We start from the raw sequence: 20,640 nt of genomic DNA on the forward strand, positions 1-20,640 counted from the left end.
CCTAAAATTCACATAAGACAGTGGCTTGAAAGAGAGGGACTTTATTTGAAGGGGGAAGCAGAGCTTGTTTTCAGACTGAAGGCTCAAAGAGAGAGGAAGAGATTAAAGATACAAGAGACTTGAAATAATGCTCAGTCTTGAAAGAGGACTGACCTATGCCAACAGAGGGACTAAGAATCCGACGTGAGGGACTAAGAATCAGACTTCTGGGGCAGGAAGTCCTTACCAAATAAAGAAGAAAAGATGTTTCTTATATCATCATTCAAACAGTGAAAACCTGGGAATGACTTATCATACAGAGACATATAGGTATAGGCATGACCACATAAATGAAAAGAGAGAAAACAGTGTTAAAATATTATGCCATTTATGTTTAAAATGAACATATTGTGTTTATATATATTAAAAGAGAATGAACATTTTTAACAATAAGTAATTTTTATTTTACATTTTCAAGTTACAATAATATGTGCTCTGTATAAAATGAAACGAAGAATACAGATGTGTTTATTCAAAATGACTGACTTTCCAGGCTTCCCCGGTGGCGCAGTGGTTGAGAGTCCGCCTGCCAATGCAGGGGACACGAGTTCGTGCCCCGGTCCGGGAAGATCCCACATGCCGCGGAGCGGCTGGGCCGGTGAGCCGTGGCCGCTGAGCCTGTGCGTCCGGAGCCTGTGCTCCGCAACGGGAGAGGCCACAACGGTGAGAGGCCCGCGTACCACAAAAAAAAAAAAAAAAAAAAAAAGAATAAAAAATATATGATATCGCTACATAGCTACTAAAATAGCTGAAATACAAACCACTAACACCACCAAATGTTGGCAAGGATGTGGAGCAAAGGAACTCTACAAAATGGTGCAGCCGCTCAGGAATACACGCTTTCAGTTTTTTCCAAAGTTACACACACATAGGCTTACCATACAATATAGAAATTGCTCTCCTAGGTATTCACTCAAATGAGTTTAACACTTACATCTACACAAAAATCAGCACACAGGGCTTCCCTGGTGGCGCAGTGGTTGAGAGTCCGCCTGCCGATGCAGGGGACGCGGGTTCGTGCCCCGGTCTGGGAAGATCCCACATGCTGCGGAGCGGCTGGGCCCGTGAGCCATGGCCACTGAGTCTGTGCGTCCGGAGCCTGTGCTCCACAACGGGAGAGGCCACAACAGTGAGAGGCCCACGTACAGCGCAAAAAAAAAAAAAAAAAAAAAATCAGCACACAAATTAAAAAGATCTGCAGTTGCCAGCGGCTTAGGGAGAGAGAAGGATGAATATGAGGAGCACAAAGGATTTTTAGGGCAGTGAAACTATTCTGTATGATACAGTAATGGTGCATACATGACATTATGCAGTTGTCAAAACCAGGAACTATACAACATGGAATGAGCCCTAATGTAAACCCTAGTAGACTTTCATTTAATACTAATGTATCAATATTGTTCATCAACTGTAAAAATGTACTGCAATAATGCAAGGTGTTAATAGGAGGAGAATTGTGGGGTATGGGGGACTATATGGAAACTCTGTACTTTCTGCACAAATTTTCTGCAAACCTAGTTACTCTTAAACATAATGTTTATTAAAAAGAAAAAAGGTTGGGGAGAAATGTTTGTGGAGCAATTAATAAATTATCTTAATCTTCTCTTTTTTTCCCTTTTTTTAAAAACTGAGGTGAAATCCACATAAAATGTACTATTTTAAAGTGTACAATTCAGTGGCTTTTAGTACATTTACAATGTTGTGCAACCATTACGTCTATCTAGTTCCAAAACATTTCAGGAACCTCAAAGGAGACCTTGTCCCCCTTAAGCAGTCTCTCCCCAATCCCCTCTCACCCCAGTCCCTGGCAACCACCAATCTGCTATTTGTCTCTATAGATTTACCTATTCTGGACATTTCATATAAATACTGTCATACAATATGTGACCTTTTGTGTCTGACTTCTTTCACTTTGCATAGCGTTTTTGAGGTTCATCTGCATTGTAGCCTATATCAGTACTTAATTCCTTCTTATAGATAAATAACTTTCCATTGTACGGATATACCATATTTGGTTTATCCATTCATCTGATGGACATTTGAGTTGTTTCCACTTTTTGTCTGCTGTGCCTACGGCTATGAGCATGTATATAGGACTACTTGTTCACCTGTAATCTACCTTTTAGGTGACCCTTGTGGGGAGTTGGATTAATCTGTGATACTCAGTGTATACCAGCCGATATTGCAGAGGCATTTATTGAAAAGAATTTGTATTTCTTGAATGTTTGCTTATTAAGTGTGTGATAGAGCCTAAGTGGAAAAGCCTGGACCCATGGGTCTTGCAGCTTTGGTATGGCACAAGAAGGAGAAGCAGAGGAAGTGTTGCTTGGAATAGAGAGGGCAGGTTCTTGAAAAATCAGTCATTACGTTTAATGACCTTGACTGAATCCTACATTTCCATCTCTGGGGCTACTGTAGGCAAGGAAGGGTCTGGCTGGGAAACAAGAAATTGTGGATTTACAAGCAGTGAGTCCTTTGGAGTCAGTATCTGTGGCGATCCTAAACATATGTGCAGAGTTACTGTTTCTTCTTTTTTTGTTGTTGTTGGTTTTTTAAAAATATTTATTTATTTTTGGCTGTGTTGGGTCTTCATTGCTGTGCGTGGGCTTTCTCTAGTTGCAGTGCATGGGCTGCTCATTGCGGTGGCTTCTCCTGTGTGAAGCACGGACTCTAGGTGCCCGGGCTTCAGTAGTTGTGGCTCGCAAGCTGTAGAGCGCAGGCTCAGTAGTTGTGGCACACAGGCTCAGTTGCTCTGCGGTATGTGGGATCTTCCCAGGCTGGGGCTCGAACCTGTGTCCCCTGCCTTGGCAGGTGGATTCTTAACCACTGCACCACCAGGGAAGTGCTACTGTTTTTTCTTTATATTCAGTTTTGTGTATGTATCTTTCAAACTCTTATTCACTGTAAACCAGGTCCAAAAGCTGGTCTACACCGATGATTCAGTCAGAACTTTTCCTTGTGGATTACATCTCTTATGAGGACAGTGTCCAAATCCTACTATGTCTTAATAAAGCGTCTCCATCTCTCCAACAGAAACCACAAAACTATAAAAGGAAATAAATGAGAGCATCATACATACTAAAAACTTAGGTCAGCTCAGGTGTTAACATTACATTTTTTAACAATACATACATACATTTTTAAACAAAAATTAAAATGTTCACCTAGGCAAATATTTATTTTAAACTTACAACATGCATAAACATAAAAAAACACTTTAATCAAATAACAATGTACCAGTCAGACTAGGTTAGGTCAAAAGAAATATAAACCCCACATTTTTTTCTCTCACATAAATGTCCAGATGTAGGTAATCTAGGGTTGGTATGGTGACTCTGCTTCTTAATGTCTTCACCCAACAAGGCTCCTTCCTGTTCACCACTTGGTCATCCCTACAGTGTGGCTCTTATCCTCACAATTCAAGATGGCAGCTAGAGCTCCAGCCATCACATATGCAGTCTAGTCACTAAGACAGAAAAAGGGACAAAGGGGTGAAGGGCAAAAAACAGTTGCCTTTTAAGAAAAATTCTCAGCAATTGCCAAACAATACCACTGCTTACATATTATTTTCCAGGACTAGACACATGACCACATCTTGCTACAAGTTAAGGCTTGGACAGCTAGACTGTATTCTGTGAGGCTGTGTGCCCAGTTTCAAATTAAGACTTCTATTACTAGAGAAAAAGAGAATGGATATTTGGGACAGTGAGCAGGGTCTGCCACACAGACAAATTGACAAGGCTGACCTCAAATTGTGACCTCTTGGTGGCATAAGTAACATGCTTAATCCTGAAAACTTGCTCCTAGAATATGGGAGAAGAGATTCCCATTTCAAACACTGCAGACAGAAAAAGCTGTCAAGTGACCCCTACCATGGCCTATTCATGGAAGAGGATGGAAGGTGCTGGGGACTGGAATGGAACTGGGGTTGACGAGACAGTCCTCCTAACCAGTGGCCCAGCAAAGCAGTCCTGAGACCACGGGTCCTGCTACTGAAAAGAAGGGCTAGAGATGAGACAGAGAAGTGAAGGCAGAACTATAGGAAAGAGTAATCTCTTCAGCACCAAAGAAACAGCTAGTCAAAAGCTGATAGAGGGACTTCCCTGGTGGTCCCGTGGTTAAGATTCCACGCTCCCAATGCAGGGGACCTGGATTTGATCCCTGGTCAGGGAACTAGATCCTGCACGCATGCCACAGCTAAAAATCCCTCATGCCGCAACTAAGACCTGGCACAGCCAAATAAATAAATAAATAAATAAATGTTTTTAAAAAAAAGTTGGAGGAATTACCTAGATGTTACTTTAGAAACCAGTATGCTTAAATATACAGAGATAGAAAAGAGGATTTGGAACACAGAAAGAAAAGATACCAGCCATAGTTCTGTCATCCATATTTTGGAATATTTCTTTCCGGCCTTTTGTTTTCCTGTGAGACATATTTTTTGGGTTTTTTTGTTTGTTTTTGGCCACACCACACGGCATGTGGGATCTTCCCTAACCAGGGATCGAACCCATGTCCCCTGCATTGTAAGCGCACAGACTTAACCAATGGACCTCCGGGGAAGTCCTGTTTTGCTTTAAACATACTTAGCTATAAAAATAAAGGCTCTGTTTATGGCTTGAGTTTCTATCCTAGGCTGGGGTGACCAAGGACAAGCTACTTAGCATCCCTTTGCTCACTTTCCTCATCTATAAAATGGGAAGAAATAATAATGAGGACAATAATACCTACCTCAAAGAGCTGTTTTGAGGATTAAATGAGATAATTCATGTAATGAGCTAAGAACAGCTTATGTAAGCCTTTATTATTTGTATATATAAGTTTAGCGGTTACATAAAATTCCAACCAGTGGACGTTTTATCATAACCATACTCCTGTTACTAAACACTTGACGAATTTTCAGTTGGGGGCTATTATAAAGTTTTAAATATTTTAATACATTTATCTCTTTTATATTTAGGGCTATTACTTAAAGCAGTATCTTCAGAGTCTTCCTATAGATTTTAGAACATTTCATTTAAGCTGGGTTGTGGGTCTGTATTCATTATATTGTTGCCTAATATAATTCTCCTTTAGCATGCCTTAAATATTTCATTTAAAAACTATACTCAATGAAAAAGAATAAGGCATTTAGTAATCAAATTGCTCATATACACAAAAATGTCAAAGAAGTAGTTGTAGACTCCACTATGAAAGTGAGAAAAATAACTCACAAAATAACTTACATGAGAGCTGACTAAAAGACAGAGATGGGGGTCTTTACAGCTCTTCACATGCCAAACCACAGGCACCTCCTGGCTTATCACTCACCATTGCTCACATTCTCTCTGCTCCAGATAAAAGTTACACTCATGGTTTTTAAAACATGCCTTACATTTCCCTTATCTGACCCTTCGTTTGCTTTGTTTCTTCTCCTGCAATGCATTCTCTTCTCCACCTCAACCTGCCAAAATCCTACCAATTTTCAAGGTTTGATTCAACCTTTTCAAAATAACTCCTCCACAGTGTGCTATAATGATAACAGCTATGTTCGCATGGCATCACCAATGCAGTCATAAAAACTCTCATTGGGTATGACCATAAAGCCTCTCTCATTTCATCCTCAGAACAATTCTGTGATGTAGGCAAGGGAAGGCAAGGCTTTATTCCTCCCATCTTGTTGGCCTGCTCCTGGAATCAAAGTCCCTCTTTACTCCACCCCATACCCCTTGCCAGTGAGCAAAACATACAAGCAAACCCTTAGCACTCTTTTTCCTTGGCACCTGCGGGTTGACTGATGAATGGTATTAATAAAAATAATGTAATCTAAAGACAGAAAAGTGACAAAAGTAAACAGCACAATATAATTTAATAAATATATATTTTTTGGTTTTGTGTGTTTGTTTTGTTTTGGGTTTTTTTTGGGGGGGGCGCATGTGGGATCTTAGTTCTCTGACCAGGGACCAGAGATTGAACCTGAACCCCCTGTGGTGGAAGCGCGGAGTCTTAACTACTGGACCGCCAGGGAAGTCCCAATAAATAATCGCTTTTTAAAAGAGGAGGAAAGAAAAGATGGTGATTTAACAGGCTCTGTATTTTCACCGTGTCCATCAGATGGGATACGGAAAGCTATGTCGCCATGCTGCCTCTCTGCGGGGGGGAAAAGGGTGGGGCTGGAAAGGTAGGGTAATGACTCTCACAAACAGCTGAGAGAGGAGTATGATGCCTTCCCTGGAATGCATGCTACACATCTTCCAAAGTTTGTTCTAATTTCTGGAGGACACCAGATCGTAAGGCTGGTTGTTAACATTCTAGACCTGGCACTACCAATGATTTTCTCTGAGATTTGGGAACAGCTCACTTAAAAGCTGTGTGCCTCAGTTTCTTCAATCATAAAATGGAGGTTCTCATTCTTTTTGGCATACATTATGGTTAGCTACTCCCCAGGGAAGCTCCATGCCCCATTTTTCCCTAAAAGAACCCCAGCTTTTGGAGACCATGTGCCCAAGGGAGCTGAAGCCACGGAACCCCAGTCCCAGGGGACTGAGTCTGGGCTGGTATAAACCAACCATGGTAATGCCATTCCCTCTGCCAATGGTTGGTTTAAGGAAGAACATATCATGTGATTCTAGCCAATGAGAAGCGAGGGAAGGGAACTCTTGGGGAGGAGAGCTTCTGGGAGATTTTTCCTTTGATCTTAAGAAGTCACACAAGGAAGAGATGTTTTCTCTTGTGTGTTTGGGTATGATACTTGGACCTGTGGCCCTCTTGTGACCTTTAGATGACAAATTTGAAAATAAAAGCCCAAACCCTGAGACTACAGAGAAGAAAGGTGGAAAGCATCAAACCCTTGAGGACATTGTTGAGCAAATGAATTAACCAAGCCAGCAACTACCCCCCTACCTCTGAACCTGTTGCTTAATAAGAGTAAACAAATTTTTTAAAAACTTTTTGTTTTAAGTTAGGTCTTCTGTTACTTGCGTCTAAAACATTTTGATATGATTGCGTTTTTCAAATCCTTTTTTTTCCCCATTTTACTGAGAAATAATTGATATACATCACTGTATGAGTTTAAGGTATACAAGGTGATGATTACATATATTGTGAAATGATTACCACAGTAGGGTCAGCTAACATTCACTGTCTCATATGTATACACTAAAAAGAAAAGAAAAAAGGAAAAAAATTTTTTCTCCTTGTAATGAGAACCCTTAGGACTTACTCTCTTAACAAATTCCCTATGTGTCACACGGCAGTGTTACCTCTAGTCATCATGTTGTACATTATACCCCTAGTACTTATTTATCTTACAACTGGAAGTTTGTCCCCTTTTCTTTTTGTAAATTTTTAATTTATTTTTAATTATTAGAATGAACATCATTTGATGTGAATTTTCGAGAGATTATAGCTGTCAGGTGTCATTATATTACTTATTGAAAACCTAATGTCACAATATGCCATATCCTAAACTTTAATTCTTCACTGTCAATCACACTTATACACTAAACCTGCTTGCATTCCATCCATCACACCCGTCTTGTAGGTCTTATTATTGTATATCACATAGCTGACTGTCTTTTGTTCTCTCTCATTCCATTTCTAAAGCCTTTCTTCCATCTCTGGTTTACCTCTACCATATTCTCTATCAATTTCACAGGTTATAGCTCATGGGATTACAGACTGTAGCTGCTCCTAAACCCTCTCTAACTAAAACTCTCATATTCATCATGTTCAGTTTTTGTAAAACATAGCTTAGGTGAGGGAGAAATCAGGGCCTACATCAAGAATCTGATATTTCAGCCTCACATTGGACAATGCACTGCAGGTGCTTACCCGTGCTTAGAGAGTCTTTTTTTTTTTCTTTTTTTTTGGAAGTTTGTGCCTTTTGACCACCTTCCTCCAATTACTCCCTTCCCCCACCTCCGGTAACCACTGCCTGATCTCTTTTCCTATGAGTTTGGCTTGTTTTGTTTATGTTTTTGTTTTGTAGATTCCACATATAAATGAGAGCATATAATGCTTGGCATTTGTCTTTTATTTCACTTAGCATAATGACTTCAAGGTCCCTCTTATTTTTATATTTAATGCAAATATAAGTTATCTTAATAATATATAAAAATATATAAAACTAAAAAGTAATATAAATAAATACTATGCTTCTGTTTTACGTTTTCAGTTTTTTGTGAGTCAAAGAAGATAAATGACATTTTTCAAGAGGGGTGGTGATCCCATTCCCAAGGTAAAAGAAAAGGTGCAATTCCCATCCATGATAGGAAACAGAATATGGAAAATGCCTGTCACCCGGTCAGGATGGGACAAACAGTCCCTCACAAACAGTTTCCCTCTCTAATACATAACACACGGTTCTGGTTCACGAGTCCAGGCATATACGTTGTTCCTGCTGGTGACCCCAGCAATGTGAAATTCAAAGACACCCTCAGGAGTCCCACATTCATTAATACAAGGATAGAAAATTACCTTTAAAGTAGAAATAGGTATATGAAGTGTCTGAAAACTGTTCCTTTCATACTTTTCAGCCTTTGTTGAGTGATCATGTGAAAACACATATAAACATACCCACACAGATACATACCACTTAAAACCAACTTAAAAAAATATAAATAAGTTTTCTTTTAACATCAAGTGATTTTTTTTGGCCGTGCCTCAGCATGTGGGATCTTAGTTCCCCAATCAGGGATTGAACTCATTCCCCCTGCAGTGGAAGCACAGAGTCTTAACCACTGGCCCACCCGGGAAGTCCCTTTAAATAATATTTTAAACAATAATATTCTTTTAGGTCATGCTTTCAAATCCAAGGAGGAAAGGTATACTGATTACTGTAGAATGCCATGTGAGTCCTAGACAGAGAAGCAACCTCAGATCAGAAAGCCACTGTTTTAAATTGAATGTTTGTGTCCACCCCCAGATTTATAGGTTGAAATCCTGTCCCCCAATATGATAGTATTAGATGGTGGGCCTTTGGGAGGTGATTAGTTCATGACAGGGCAGCCCCTATGAATAAGATCAGTGCCCTTATAAGAAGAGACACAAGACAGCCTGCTTTCTCTCTGTTCTCTTTGCCATGTGAAGATACAACAAGAGGGTCATCTGCCAACCTGGAGGCGGGTTCTCACCAGACACCTGATCTATAAGCACCTTGATCTTGGACTTCCCAGTCTCTAGAACTGTGAGAAATAAATGTTTGTCTTTCTGGCTAGCGATGGAGACTGCAAAGCTAAGAAGGGTCTTTGGCTTTTCATTTGCAAGAGAGGATGAGTTTCTTTCTCAGAGTGTGCTGCAGGCAGACACAATACCTCTCCTTAGCAGACACTCTGCTGTTCCAATCATACACCTTGCTGTTGAGTTCAATGTGGAGTTCCAGGAGTGAGTGTTTTCTGGAGGGAATGAGAAAGGCAAAAATTAATTCCACGCAAATATCAATGAGGAGACAGATTAGCATTAGGTTGAAAGCAGCTAACAGATATGAAAGTGCTTTAAAGTTGTTCCTTTCTAAATATTCTACAAGCTGCTTAGCAAGTGATCCAAACAGGTTTGCAGCACTCTGACCCAATGACCACAGTCCCCACCCACAGGGGCAACTGAGTTTTAGTCTGGGTACACACCAGCCAGATGATAACCCATCTGGATCATCCATGCAAATGCAGGATGGATGTAAAAGGCCAATAATACCGTTGGCCCGTGGCGTATGTACCTTGGAAGGCTGAGTTGCCCCTGCTCTAGCCCTCCCCTTTTGCTCTGCCATCCCTGAGGAGGCTAGGGGTCCCAGGCCCTGAGATTTATTCCTGGGGTCCCCCAAGCTACAACAGATGCCTTTCACAGGTGACTCAGAGAAATTCTAAATTGTGATTAGGGGGCAACAGAAAAGGGACTGCTAATCTTACATTTGAGGTACAGTAAGGCTTCCCTCATCCAAGATGGACACCAGGTCACCAACGTTTCCCTTAGAAAAGTATCCTTGCCAATAAACATCAAAAATGTCTAAGTTACAAAGACTTGCAGACCTGTATAGCTAGGTACCATTTTTCACCTATCAACCTCAAGACTTGAGGAAATAAACGAGCACACGGTATCAGTGAGAATTCAGGGATGCAGACTCTCTCATAAGAGCTGATCTATGGGAATTCCCTGGGGTCCAGTGGTTAGGACTCGGCGCTCTCATTCCCAGGGGCCCGGGCTCAATCCTTGGTCTGGGAACTGAAGTCCTGCAAGCTGCGTGGCGTGGTCAAAAAACAAAAAGCTGGTCTAACTGTCCTAGAGGACAGACAAGATGCACCAGAGGCTTTAAAAATGCTTGTCGTTCAACACAGTAATTCCACTTCTGGGAATTTTCCCTTCAAGAAAACAATTAAGAATAAGCACAAATACTGAGCTACAAAGACGTTGAACACTTTCTTTTTTGTGAAAGTAAAACATTGCCCAACAACTAAAGACTGGCCAAGTAAATTATGCTATAGCCATATTAGGGACTGCTCTGTAGACATTAAAATGATACTATAGGGACTTCCCTGGTGGCTCAGTGGTTAAGAATCTGCCTGCCAATGCAGGGCACATGAGTTCGAGCCCCGGTCCGGGAAGATCCCACATGCCGTGGAGCAACAAAGCCCGTGCACCACAACTACTGCGCCTGCACTCTAGAGCCCGCGAGCCACAACTACTGAGCCCGCGTGCCACAACTACTGAAGCCCGCATGCCTAGAGCCGGTACTCCGCAACAAGAGAAACCTGCACAATGAGTAGCCCCCACTCGTTGCAACTAGAGAAAAAGCCTGCACGCGGCAACGAAGACCCAACTCAGCCGAAAATAAATAAATAATTAAATAAATTTTTAAGCAAATAAATAAAATAAAATGATGCCATAAAAATGTGATTCCTGACATGTAAAAATATACTGTTGCACAAACTAAAAGCAGGTTATAAAGTAACAGTAGATTATGATTTCATTTTGGCTTAAAAAACATCTTTATATATGATTGTATCGGTATCCAAAAAAGATCTGGGAGGCAACACACCAAGATTTGGTTAACAGATTAGTTCTACTAAGTAGGATTATAACTGCTTGTTATGTTCTGCTTTCAGCATCTATATCTCATGATCTATGTTCAGTAAGGAGTATGTATTGCTTTTGTAATAAGAAAAAAAAAACATTTCTTAATTTTGAAGGAAAATATCCAAACCACAAGCTGACTACTATATCACCTTCTGAAGTACAAAGCATTCATAAACTGTGCAGAGTCTATTATCATACTCCTAAGGCAACCCCAACAAGGAATGAAAAATCCCTCCCCCTGAAGAAAAGGGCATCAAATATGGCACAGTGGCACTTCCATCCTGGTAGCAGAAAATAAACAACTGGGGCCGGGATCCGCCACAGCTTGGGTGGCTCACCTTTCTTTCCCCAGCTTCTGGGAGAGGCACTTCAGGTACAGTGACGGTGAAGGGGAGGACCGCTCCAGCAGGGACACATCCGCTTTGCACAGGCTCCAGAAGAAGTCAGCTTCTCGGTGAATCACGCAGGCCCCGGGCTGCCTGGCCTTGGATTCTGCACTTTTCACTGAGGGCCTATCCACCTCCAGGAAGCTGCTGTCCTCTAGCTGGCCCTCTGACGTCACATAGTTCTGAATAAAAAAGACCTTTGGCTTCCCTGAGAGAGAGGGGCATGCATCTGCCATGAACATCCTTCTGATATGATCCAAAGGGACCCCTGAGTGAGTCTGATCCACGCCAAACACGCTCTGGGAGCCCCCTCGGCTCACCAGGATACACACGAAGCTGTCGTAGTCTTGGTGTTGGGGCATGTGCGCAACCTGGCCAAGAATGTGCATTATATTTTCCACAGTGAGATGTAAGAAACGCTTGACTTCATAGCCCAGGGCAGTGAAGGTTTCCTCAAGAATGTCTGGAAAAAACGAACAAACATGAAAAACAACACAGGAGGGACTTCCCTGGTGGCGCAGTGGTTAAGAATCCACCTGCCAATGCAGGGGACACGGGTTCGCGCCCTGGTCCGGGACAGGACCCACATGCCGCGGAGCAACTAAGCCCGTGCGCCACAACTACTGAGCCCGCGCTCTAGGGCCTGCAAGCCACAACTACTGAAGCCCATGTGCCTAGAGCCCGTGCTCCACAACAAGAGAAGCCACCGCAATGAGAAGCCCGCGTGCCACAACAAAGAGTGGCCCCTGCTCGCCGCAACTAGAGAAATCATGTGTGCAGCAAAGAAGACCCAGCACGGCCAAAAATTAACAAAAAGAAACACAGGAGTAAGAAAAGCTCAAGAAACACTGGGTAGCAATCCTAAACATGGTCTAATTACTTGTCTGTTTCTGCTTTTGTGTCATAGTTTGAGGCTTTAAAGGACCTAAGAACAGGGCAGGAGGGATAGAATCAGCCTAAAACATGAAATGTGTGACTTTCATGTCCCAGGTTCCCAGTTATGGTCTGTCCCCTGTTATACCACTTCCCCTGCCTGAGGACACCACCGCGTCTGGCCACGGGCAGAGACTGAGCCCACCTCTAGTCTAAACGAACCAAGAGAGGAAATACTTTTTCCTTTTAGCCAAAACAAAGTTGGGGATTGTTCAAAGGGCTCTTTCTTACAATAACTCACAAGTTCATAGGAATGGGTGCATTTGCAGCATGGAGATCTAAACCTAGATCCAATGGCCGCAGAAAGGGTGACCCAGGTCATGAGTTCCCTCACCTCCACCTGCTGTGAGCTGATCCGGAGGCCCCTGGATTTAAGCTGGGACCATTCCCAGACTCCCCAGCTCCTCTCATGACCTACTTCCCAGCGTAGCCTTTGACTGAGCAAGGGAGGGCCCTTGGCCAAGACGCCCTACAGCAGCGGTCCCCAACCTTTTTGGCACCAGGGAACGGTTTCGTGGAAGACACTTTTTCCACAGACTGGGGGTGGGGTGGGGTGGGGTGAAGTTTCGGGACGATTCAAGCGCCTTACATTTATTGTGCACTTTATTTCTGTTATTATTACATTGTAATATATAATGAAATAATTCTACAACTCACCATAATGCAGAATCAGTGGGAGCCCTGAGCTTGTTTTCCTGCAACTAGATGGTCCCATCTGGGGGTGACGGGAGACAGTGACACCCAAAGTGTGTTTTTTTGTTTTGTTTTGGTTTTTTTGCAGTACGCGGGCCTCTCACTGTTGTGGCCTCTCCCGTTGTGGAGCACAGGCTCCGGACGCGCAGGCTCAGTGGCCATGGCTCACAGGCCCAGCCGCCCTGCGGCATGTGGGATCTTCCCAGATCAGGGCACGAACCCGTGTCCCCTGCATCGGCAGGCAGACTCTCAACCACTGCGCCACCAGGGAAGCCCGGAAGAGTGTTGTTTATGTCCAGTCTACTCCATGATCTCATTTTGGTTGCTGTCACTGCAGAAAACCCTGCTTCACAAAGATAGGATGTTGGAAATGAAAGCAGGCTTTTCCATGCTTTTGTGGCAATCTCAGGATATTCCACCTTGACTTTAATCCAGAATGTATGGAGGTCTGAAGTTGTCTCAAACATACTTTTAAGGCCACCATCATTTGCGATCTCAAGTAATTGATCCTCTTCTAGCGCAGACAAAGTCGATTCACCCAGCTTATTCACAAATGGGTTGCAGATCCATTCCTTCCCAGTTCGGGAGTCTTTTGTGGTTGGGAAGTAATGCTCAAACTCTTTTGAAAGCTGAGAGAGGTGATCATGCATCAGCTGGGAGAAAGAAGGCCCCAGTTCAGTCTCTTTCAAAATCTCTGCTAATGTTTGAAACATGTCAAAAATCCCAATGTTCACTCGTCACCCCCATAATTCCAGTTTGGCTTTGAATGCAGTCACTTTATCTGCCAACTTGAACACAGCTGTTGTTCTCCCCTGAAGTGACAGACTGAGTTCGGTGAGCAGGTTGAATATGTCACACAAGTAAGCAAGTTTTGCGACCCATTCTGTGTCACTGAAATGTGCTGCCAGTGGTGACTGTTTTTCTACAAGAAATCCCTGGAGCAGCTCTCATAACTCAAAAACTCTGGCCGGTGATCTACCTTTAGAAGCTATCTCACTTCTGTGTATAAGAGAAGACGTGTGTGCTCTGGGTCCATCTCCTCACAGAGGGGCACGAACCGATGTGAGTTAAGGGCATGCACTTTAATGTCGTTGATAATCTTAACCATGTCCTGCCAAACATTGTTAAGTTCAGGTACCATTTTTCGGCTAGCCGGCATTTTGCTATGTGGATGACACAGTGTGTAGACACACATTCAGAAGTGACCTCTTTGACCCGTAGTGAAACCAGAAAGCCGTCCAGTCATGGCAGCCACTCCATCTGTGCATATACCAACACAAAATGACCAATTCAGTTTTCCTGATATGTAATCATTCAAAGACTTGAATAGTTCTGCAGCTGTGGTGTTGGTTGGCAACCAAAGTGCTCATAATATATCCTCATGCACATCCTCCTGAAAAATATATTGCACAAAAACAAGCATTGTTGCCTTGTTGTCAACATCGGTAGACTCGTCAACCTGGATTGAGTACCACGGTGACTCATTAATCCTCTCTAACAACTGTGCCTCAATATCTTCTGCTATTTCATCAATTCGTCTAGTTACGGTGCTAGCCGAAAGAGGAACATGTGCCACCTTTTGAACTGCAGCCACTCCTGAAAGTTCATGACACATGTCCTTAGCAGTAGGCAGGATCAACTCTTCACCAATAGTAAAGGACTTCTTAGCTTTAGCAATGCAGTTAGCCACTAAGAATGATGCTCTCAATGCAGACACATTTGATGAAGTGGTAGCCTTCAATGATTGTCTCTGTTCTTCGTGTTCACGTTTTTTTCTTTTGAAAAACTCCAAAGGCTTGTGGGTTTTTTTTAATATATAAATTTATTTCTTTATTTATTTTTGGCTGCGTTGGGTCTTCGTTGCTGCGAACGGGCTTTCTCTAGTTGCAGTGAGAGGTGGCTACTCTTCATTTCGGTGCGCGGGCTTCTCTTGTTGCAGAGCAGGGGCTCTAGGCGCGCGGGCTCAGTAGTTGTGGCTCGCGGGCTCTAGAGCGCAGGCTCAGTAGTTGTGGGCTTAGTTGCTCTGCGGCATGTGGGATCTTCCCAGGCCAGGGCTCGAACCCGTGTCCCCTGCATTGGCAGGTGTGTTCTTAACCACTGCACCACCAGGGAAGTCCCCAAAGGCTTGTCTTTTAACGCAGGGTGCTTGGTCTCCATGTAGCAAAGCAGTTTTGAAGGTTTCATGGCTCCGTTGGATAGCCAGTCGCCACAAATTATACAAAGCAGGTTTGGAGAATGTGAATCACCTGTTGCAATGAACCCATAATTTAAGTAGGACTCTTGGTATTTCCTTTAAAATGAAGCTTTCTTTTTGTTGGCAGTCTTAGAGTCTTCTGCTGTCTCATCATTGGGTCTTTCCCTCTTTTTTTTTTAAATTTATTTATTTTTGGCTGCGTTGGGTCTTCGTTTCTGTGCGAGGGCTTTCTCTAGTTGCGGCAAGCGGGGGCCACTCTTCATCGCGGTGTGCAGGCCTCTCATTGCCGCAGCCTCTCTTGTTGCAGAGCACAGGCTCCAGACGCACAGGCTTAGTAGTTGTGGCTCATGGGCCCAGCTTCTCCGCGGCATGTGGGATCTTCCCGGACCAGGGCTCGAACCCGTGTCCCCTGCATTGGCAGGCATATTCTCAACCACTGCGCCACCAGGGAAGCCCTTCCTCTTTTCAAAGAAGCTCTCCAGCACTGTTTGTTTTTTACCTATTTTGGCTAGGGTTAGCTTGAGGGCTTACCAAAACTGACTGAGACAAGTGCGCAGTACGGGGAAAGAGGTGTGGACGGAAACGGTAAATAAAATAATGGGTGGGCCACGCATGGACTAAAGTAAGTGTTGGATTCTGACTTAAAGCCTGCCACCAGATGCAGCTTAACTGTCACTTGCCCCTCACTGATAGGGTTTTGATATGAGTCTGCGAGCAATTGATTTATTATGGTCACTGTGCAGTCAAACCCCTCTGCTAATGATAATCAGTATTTGCAGCTGCTCCCCAGCGCTAGCATCACTGCCTCAGCTCCGCCTCAGATCATCAGGCATTAGATTCTCATAAGGAGCGCGCAACCTAGATCCCTCACATGCGCAGTTCACAGCAGAGTTCGTGCTCCTATGAAAATCTAATGCCGCCACTGATCTGACAGGAGGCGGAGCTCAGGCAATAATGCGAGCGATGGGGAGTGGCTGTAAATACAGATGAAGTTTCGCTTGCTCACCCATCACTCACCTCCTGCTGTGTGGCCCCGGACCGGTACCAGTCAGTGGTTGGAGGGTTGGGGACCCCTGCCCTACAGGGCCCCCAGAGATTCTTCTCCTAGTTTCCAGGAATCCTGGGTTGACTTTGCCTCGAGAAGCAGTGTAAAGCAGTGGAAAAAGCAGACAAGCCTGCCTTCTAACACTGACCTCACCACACCTACAGGATGCATTGCTTTAAGGAAGCGGGTCTCCCTAGCTTTAAGTGGAAGTGAAGATACCCACCTCACGAGGATGCTATGAAGATTAAATGAGATAATACAAATAAAGCTCCTGGTGCTCAATAAAAATATTCCTTGTTCTCTTTTTAAAAATCTTTTTGTTCATCTTCTAGAAGTTTCTATGGCCTTGGAACCCTAGAAATCCTACCCATCTACTTTGTTCCCATCTGCTCAGTTTGCCTTCATTGGAGAAGTAGGTACCGAATTGTTTCATCTTTCTAATAGCAAAGAGAGACATCTTTCTCTTCCTCATTCAAAAAGTCCACATCCTATTGAGCTACCCATTAAGTTTCTACTCCTTGTCTGAGGGATGCCTCCAGTTCTTAGTCCATTTTCAGAGCAGAAAAACCATTCTGTCCTAAGCCCAGAGGCTAAACAAGAATCTCCTAATTCAGGCTGTCATCCAAACTATTAGCCACTTCTCTGGATTTGCTTCCCTGTCTCATGACTATGTACCCACTTCTGTTCCTCCCCTGGGGTATGACCTTCCAGAAGTCTACGACTGCATTCACCCCAAACCAAACAACATGGTAGTAATCAGAGTACCTATAACTTCCACCAAGGAACAGAGGGGTCCTATCTCATACCAGTTTAGGCATCACAAAAAGGGGTCAAGGGGAGATAAATAATTGAAGGTACATATAACAGTTTACTACAAATTCTCAATTCTCGACACTAAATGGGAACAATACGAAGTATGGACAGACAAATAATTCAGAGACTCACAGCTTCAACCAATAGTTTCAACTGTCTTGTCTTGCCAACTTTACCAACCACTAGTAAACTATAAAAGTAAAAGTAAGCAATCACAATTTCTCTTCTGGCTCCTCAGCAGGAAACAGGAAAAAGATTAAAAGTTGGAAAAGAAACACAGCCTTGGGTTAACAAAAATCTGGAATCTAAGCAGCCACTGGACAAATAAGAGCTGGCTTGTGTGCTCTTAATTTAATTCACCCAGCCTATGAGCAGTACCTAGACACAATCACACAGAGTCTTGTAGAACATTCCACTCAGGAGATCCACATCCTGCCAGATATGGTGGTTTTAAATAAGTCCATGATTCTTTGACACTCCGCCCTTAAAAAGATAGAGTGTAATTCCCCTCCCCTTGAATGTGGACCAACTTGGTAACTCGTTTCTAATGAATGGAATGTGGCAGAAGAGATACAACGTGACTTCCAAAGCCAGGTCACTGTGGAACAACTCACTCTGGGGGAAGCCAGTTGCCATGTCTTGAGAACACTCAATACAGGTCCCCAATGCCACGTGGAGAGGCCTCCATGGAGAAGAACTTAGGCCTCGCACCAACCAGCCACGTGACTGAGTACCTGAGAAGCCCCTCCAAAGCCAATCAAGCCTTCAGATGACCCCAGCTGACATCTGACCACAATCTCCCAAGAGACTCAGGGCCAGAACAACCTGGCTAAGCCATTCCTAAATTCCAGACCCACAGAAACTGTGAGAGATATAAATAAATTAATACTGTTGTTTTAAGCTACTAAATTTTGGAGTGATTTGTACACATTATCAGATAAATATTTCACCAGGTAAGTCAACAAAAGGGAATGATAATAACCATTCCCTAAGAATGTAGTTAGGCTACTTACTTTTCTCCTTCTGCCTGGCCCGTAGGTAAGGGTGAAAACATGAATTTGTATATATATATATATATATATGTCACATCATAATGAAGAGATATAAAGAAGGTGCCAACCTCCTTAAAGCCCTGTGATAAGTAAGTATTATCAGGAAATGACTGAAATAGGTTTTCAGTTGCTGAAAACCTATTAAATACCTCACTTGTCCACATAGGATCTCAGAGTGGTAGAAAAGGCATAGCAGCACCGCCCACTAGGCATGGCTTCTGAGGGTGTAGGCAAGGCTTCAGTACCCAGTTCTGTGCTCAGGATGAAACAAAGCGCTGTACCATGTGAGAGAACCTGGATTAGGACCCCAATGCCATCCCCACTGCTTTAGTCCAAACTCTCCCTTTCAGGAGTCACACTCTCCAGTCATGGAGCATTCTCTCCTCTAGGGGGCAGAAGCAAACAGAGAAACACCAGACGCAAAGCTCTTTTGTTTACTTGTTATCTCAGACTGGCTTGCTCCCCTCAAAAGCCTCTTTTCACTGATAGATTTAGTCCCTTATCAAAGTCCTTGAAAGAAAGCCACAGTCTCCCTTTCCATCCTGATATGCAGAGGTCTGGACAGAACACATGCTGTCCTGTGCCTTAATCTCTTTTCTTTATCTGGCCTCCCCACAGGTTCTGGCTGGAGCAGCAGCTGGGCTGCCACAAGGCAGTCAGCAGGCAGCTGCGTGATACGGGTGAAAGAGGAACAGTCTTGGAATCACAAGATCTGAGTTTCAGTCCTGGCTCTTCCACCCACTTACTGGTCTGAACCTTGCCTGGTTCTGAAAAAAAACGAACTGGTCCTGAAAAAAAACTAACTTATATTAGTAGAAGAGCTAAGAAGGAGATGGGAATCTGAGGTCTAGGGCAGGAAGTCCTTACCTAATAGAACAGAAGGAAAAGGGCTAAAAGCTGGAGGGGAACCCAAAAGCTATACAGGTCCCCAAGGCCAATCAGAGCACCAAATCTGGATGGGCCTCAGACCAAGAGGGAGCATCCCTTAAATATCCCTGTGGCAACAGTCACTCAATGGACACAGCCTGAAGTCATCACAGCTGGCACTTCCCAATAACAGCACATCTTTCCTCTATCAGTTGGTGAGGACTGATGCTAGCTGTTGTTCTTTCTCGGGCCAGCAAGAACACAGATATAGCCGAGTCTGATTTATAGGATCAAGGGGGTTGTGACAGTGTGACTTTGAACAAAGTACATCTGTAGTTTATTCATATATAAAATGGATCAATACCAATGCCTATACCGTGTCCTCCAGAAGGTGGCGGAGAGGACCCATTGAGATTTCTGTCAAGATGCTTTGCAAACTGTGAGTGCTTATTCAAATATATTAGTTTTAAAGAATATAGAGGCAGCCACTGCACCACAAATCATGGAGCCTGCCTGCGATGCGTCTCCTGCATGGAATATACCTCCTTAGAAACCAGAGGGAGGTCTCTACAGTCTAAACTAAAACGGACTCAGAGCAGCCAGATTCTATGTCCCATGTATCAACAGTAACTTCCTCGTCCTTACTTGCAAATAGGGGAAGAAAAACATGGGTGTTGAGTTTGGAAAATAAAGCTTCAACCAACTGCATTAGTCCCACTTCTCCTTCTACCCACCCTGGAAACCCCACTCCTGACCCAGCCCTCTCTCTCTAAAATTCAGCTGTTCCTTTATTAACTTCCTGAAATGATGAGGGATTTCTTCTGGCCTTGAAATTAGTACAGGGCTGTTAGTGAAGGTCTAGGATCAGCATTACCCACCCGTTTGGGGACTACTGAGATGAAATCCAAAGAACTAAATAAAATGTTATGATCTCATTCATTTAGAATGTGTTTTGACCGAAAATGAGCTCACATTTATCTTGACACTATCTAAAAAAAAGGATTCATTAAATAAATGTATAGAATAAATAAAAAAGAGGGGACGCTTCATCAGTCTATTTATGATCACTTATTGAGTACCTTTAATAAGCCCAGCTCAAGTTACTATAAGGCGCATGAATGGAACACAAGTGGGCAGGATATTCTTAGTGGAAAGGGGAGTTTTGAGGTCAAATGTGAATGAGAAATGCAAGGTTGACAAGACTTAACCAGGTTTCGTTACAGGAACACTGATCGGAAACTTTAAGGCCAACATGCACTGCAAATCTCCTAAAGAGGAACAAATTCTTTTTTTTTTTTTTTTTTTTTTTTTTTTTTTTTTTTTTTTTGCGGTACGCAGGCCTCTCACTGTTGTGGCCTCTCCCGCTGTGGAGCACAGGCTCCGGATGCGCAGGCTCAGCGGCCATGGCTCACGGTCCCAGCCGCTCTGCGGCATGTGGGATCCTCCCGGACCGGGGCACGAATCCGCGTCCCCTGCATCGGCAGGCGGACTCTCAGCCACTGCGCCACCAGGGAAGCCCAACAAATTATTTCTTAAACTCACTTGACCCCAAAACTCATGTTTTACAAAGTT

General features: G+C 43.4%; 1 protein-coding gene across 19 annotated transcripts in view; it reads right to left on the minus strand.

The window, feature by feature from the left end:
- Positions 1–419: 419 nt before the first annotated feature.
- CFLAR (CASP8 and FADD like apoptosis regulator) overlaps positions 420–20,640 on the minus strand; it is an 81,058-nt gene continuing 60,837 nt past the window's right edge. For 14 of the 19 annotated variants that reach the window (XM_067741026.1, XM_067741032.1, XM_067741022.1 and 11 more), the window contains 2 exons: positions 11,424–11,934; positions 420–9,413 (listed from right to left, as the gene is read on the minus strand). In XM_067741026.1, the coding sequence (XP_067597127.1) occupies positions 9,275–9,413; positions 11,424–11,934 (650 nt within the window). In that variant the 3' untranslated portion in view covers positions 420–9,274. The remainder of the gene's footprint in view (positions 9,414–11,423; positions 11,935–20,640) is intronic. The other 5 variants (XM_067741030.1, XM_067741031.1, XM_067741034.1 and 2 more) reach the window with 5 other exon arrangements.

The sequence above is a fragment of the Pseudorca crassidens genome, chromosome 6 (assembly GCF_039906515.1).
Source record: "Pseudorca crassidens isolate mPseCra1 chromosome 6, mPseCra1.hap1, whole genome shotgun sequence".
NCBI lineage: Eukaryota > Metazoa > Chordata > Mammalia > Artiodactyla > Delphinidae > Pseudorca > Pseudorca crassidens.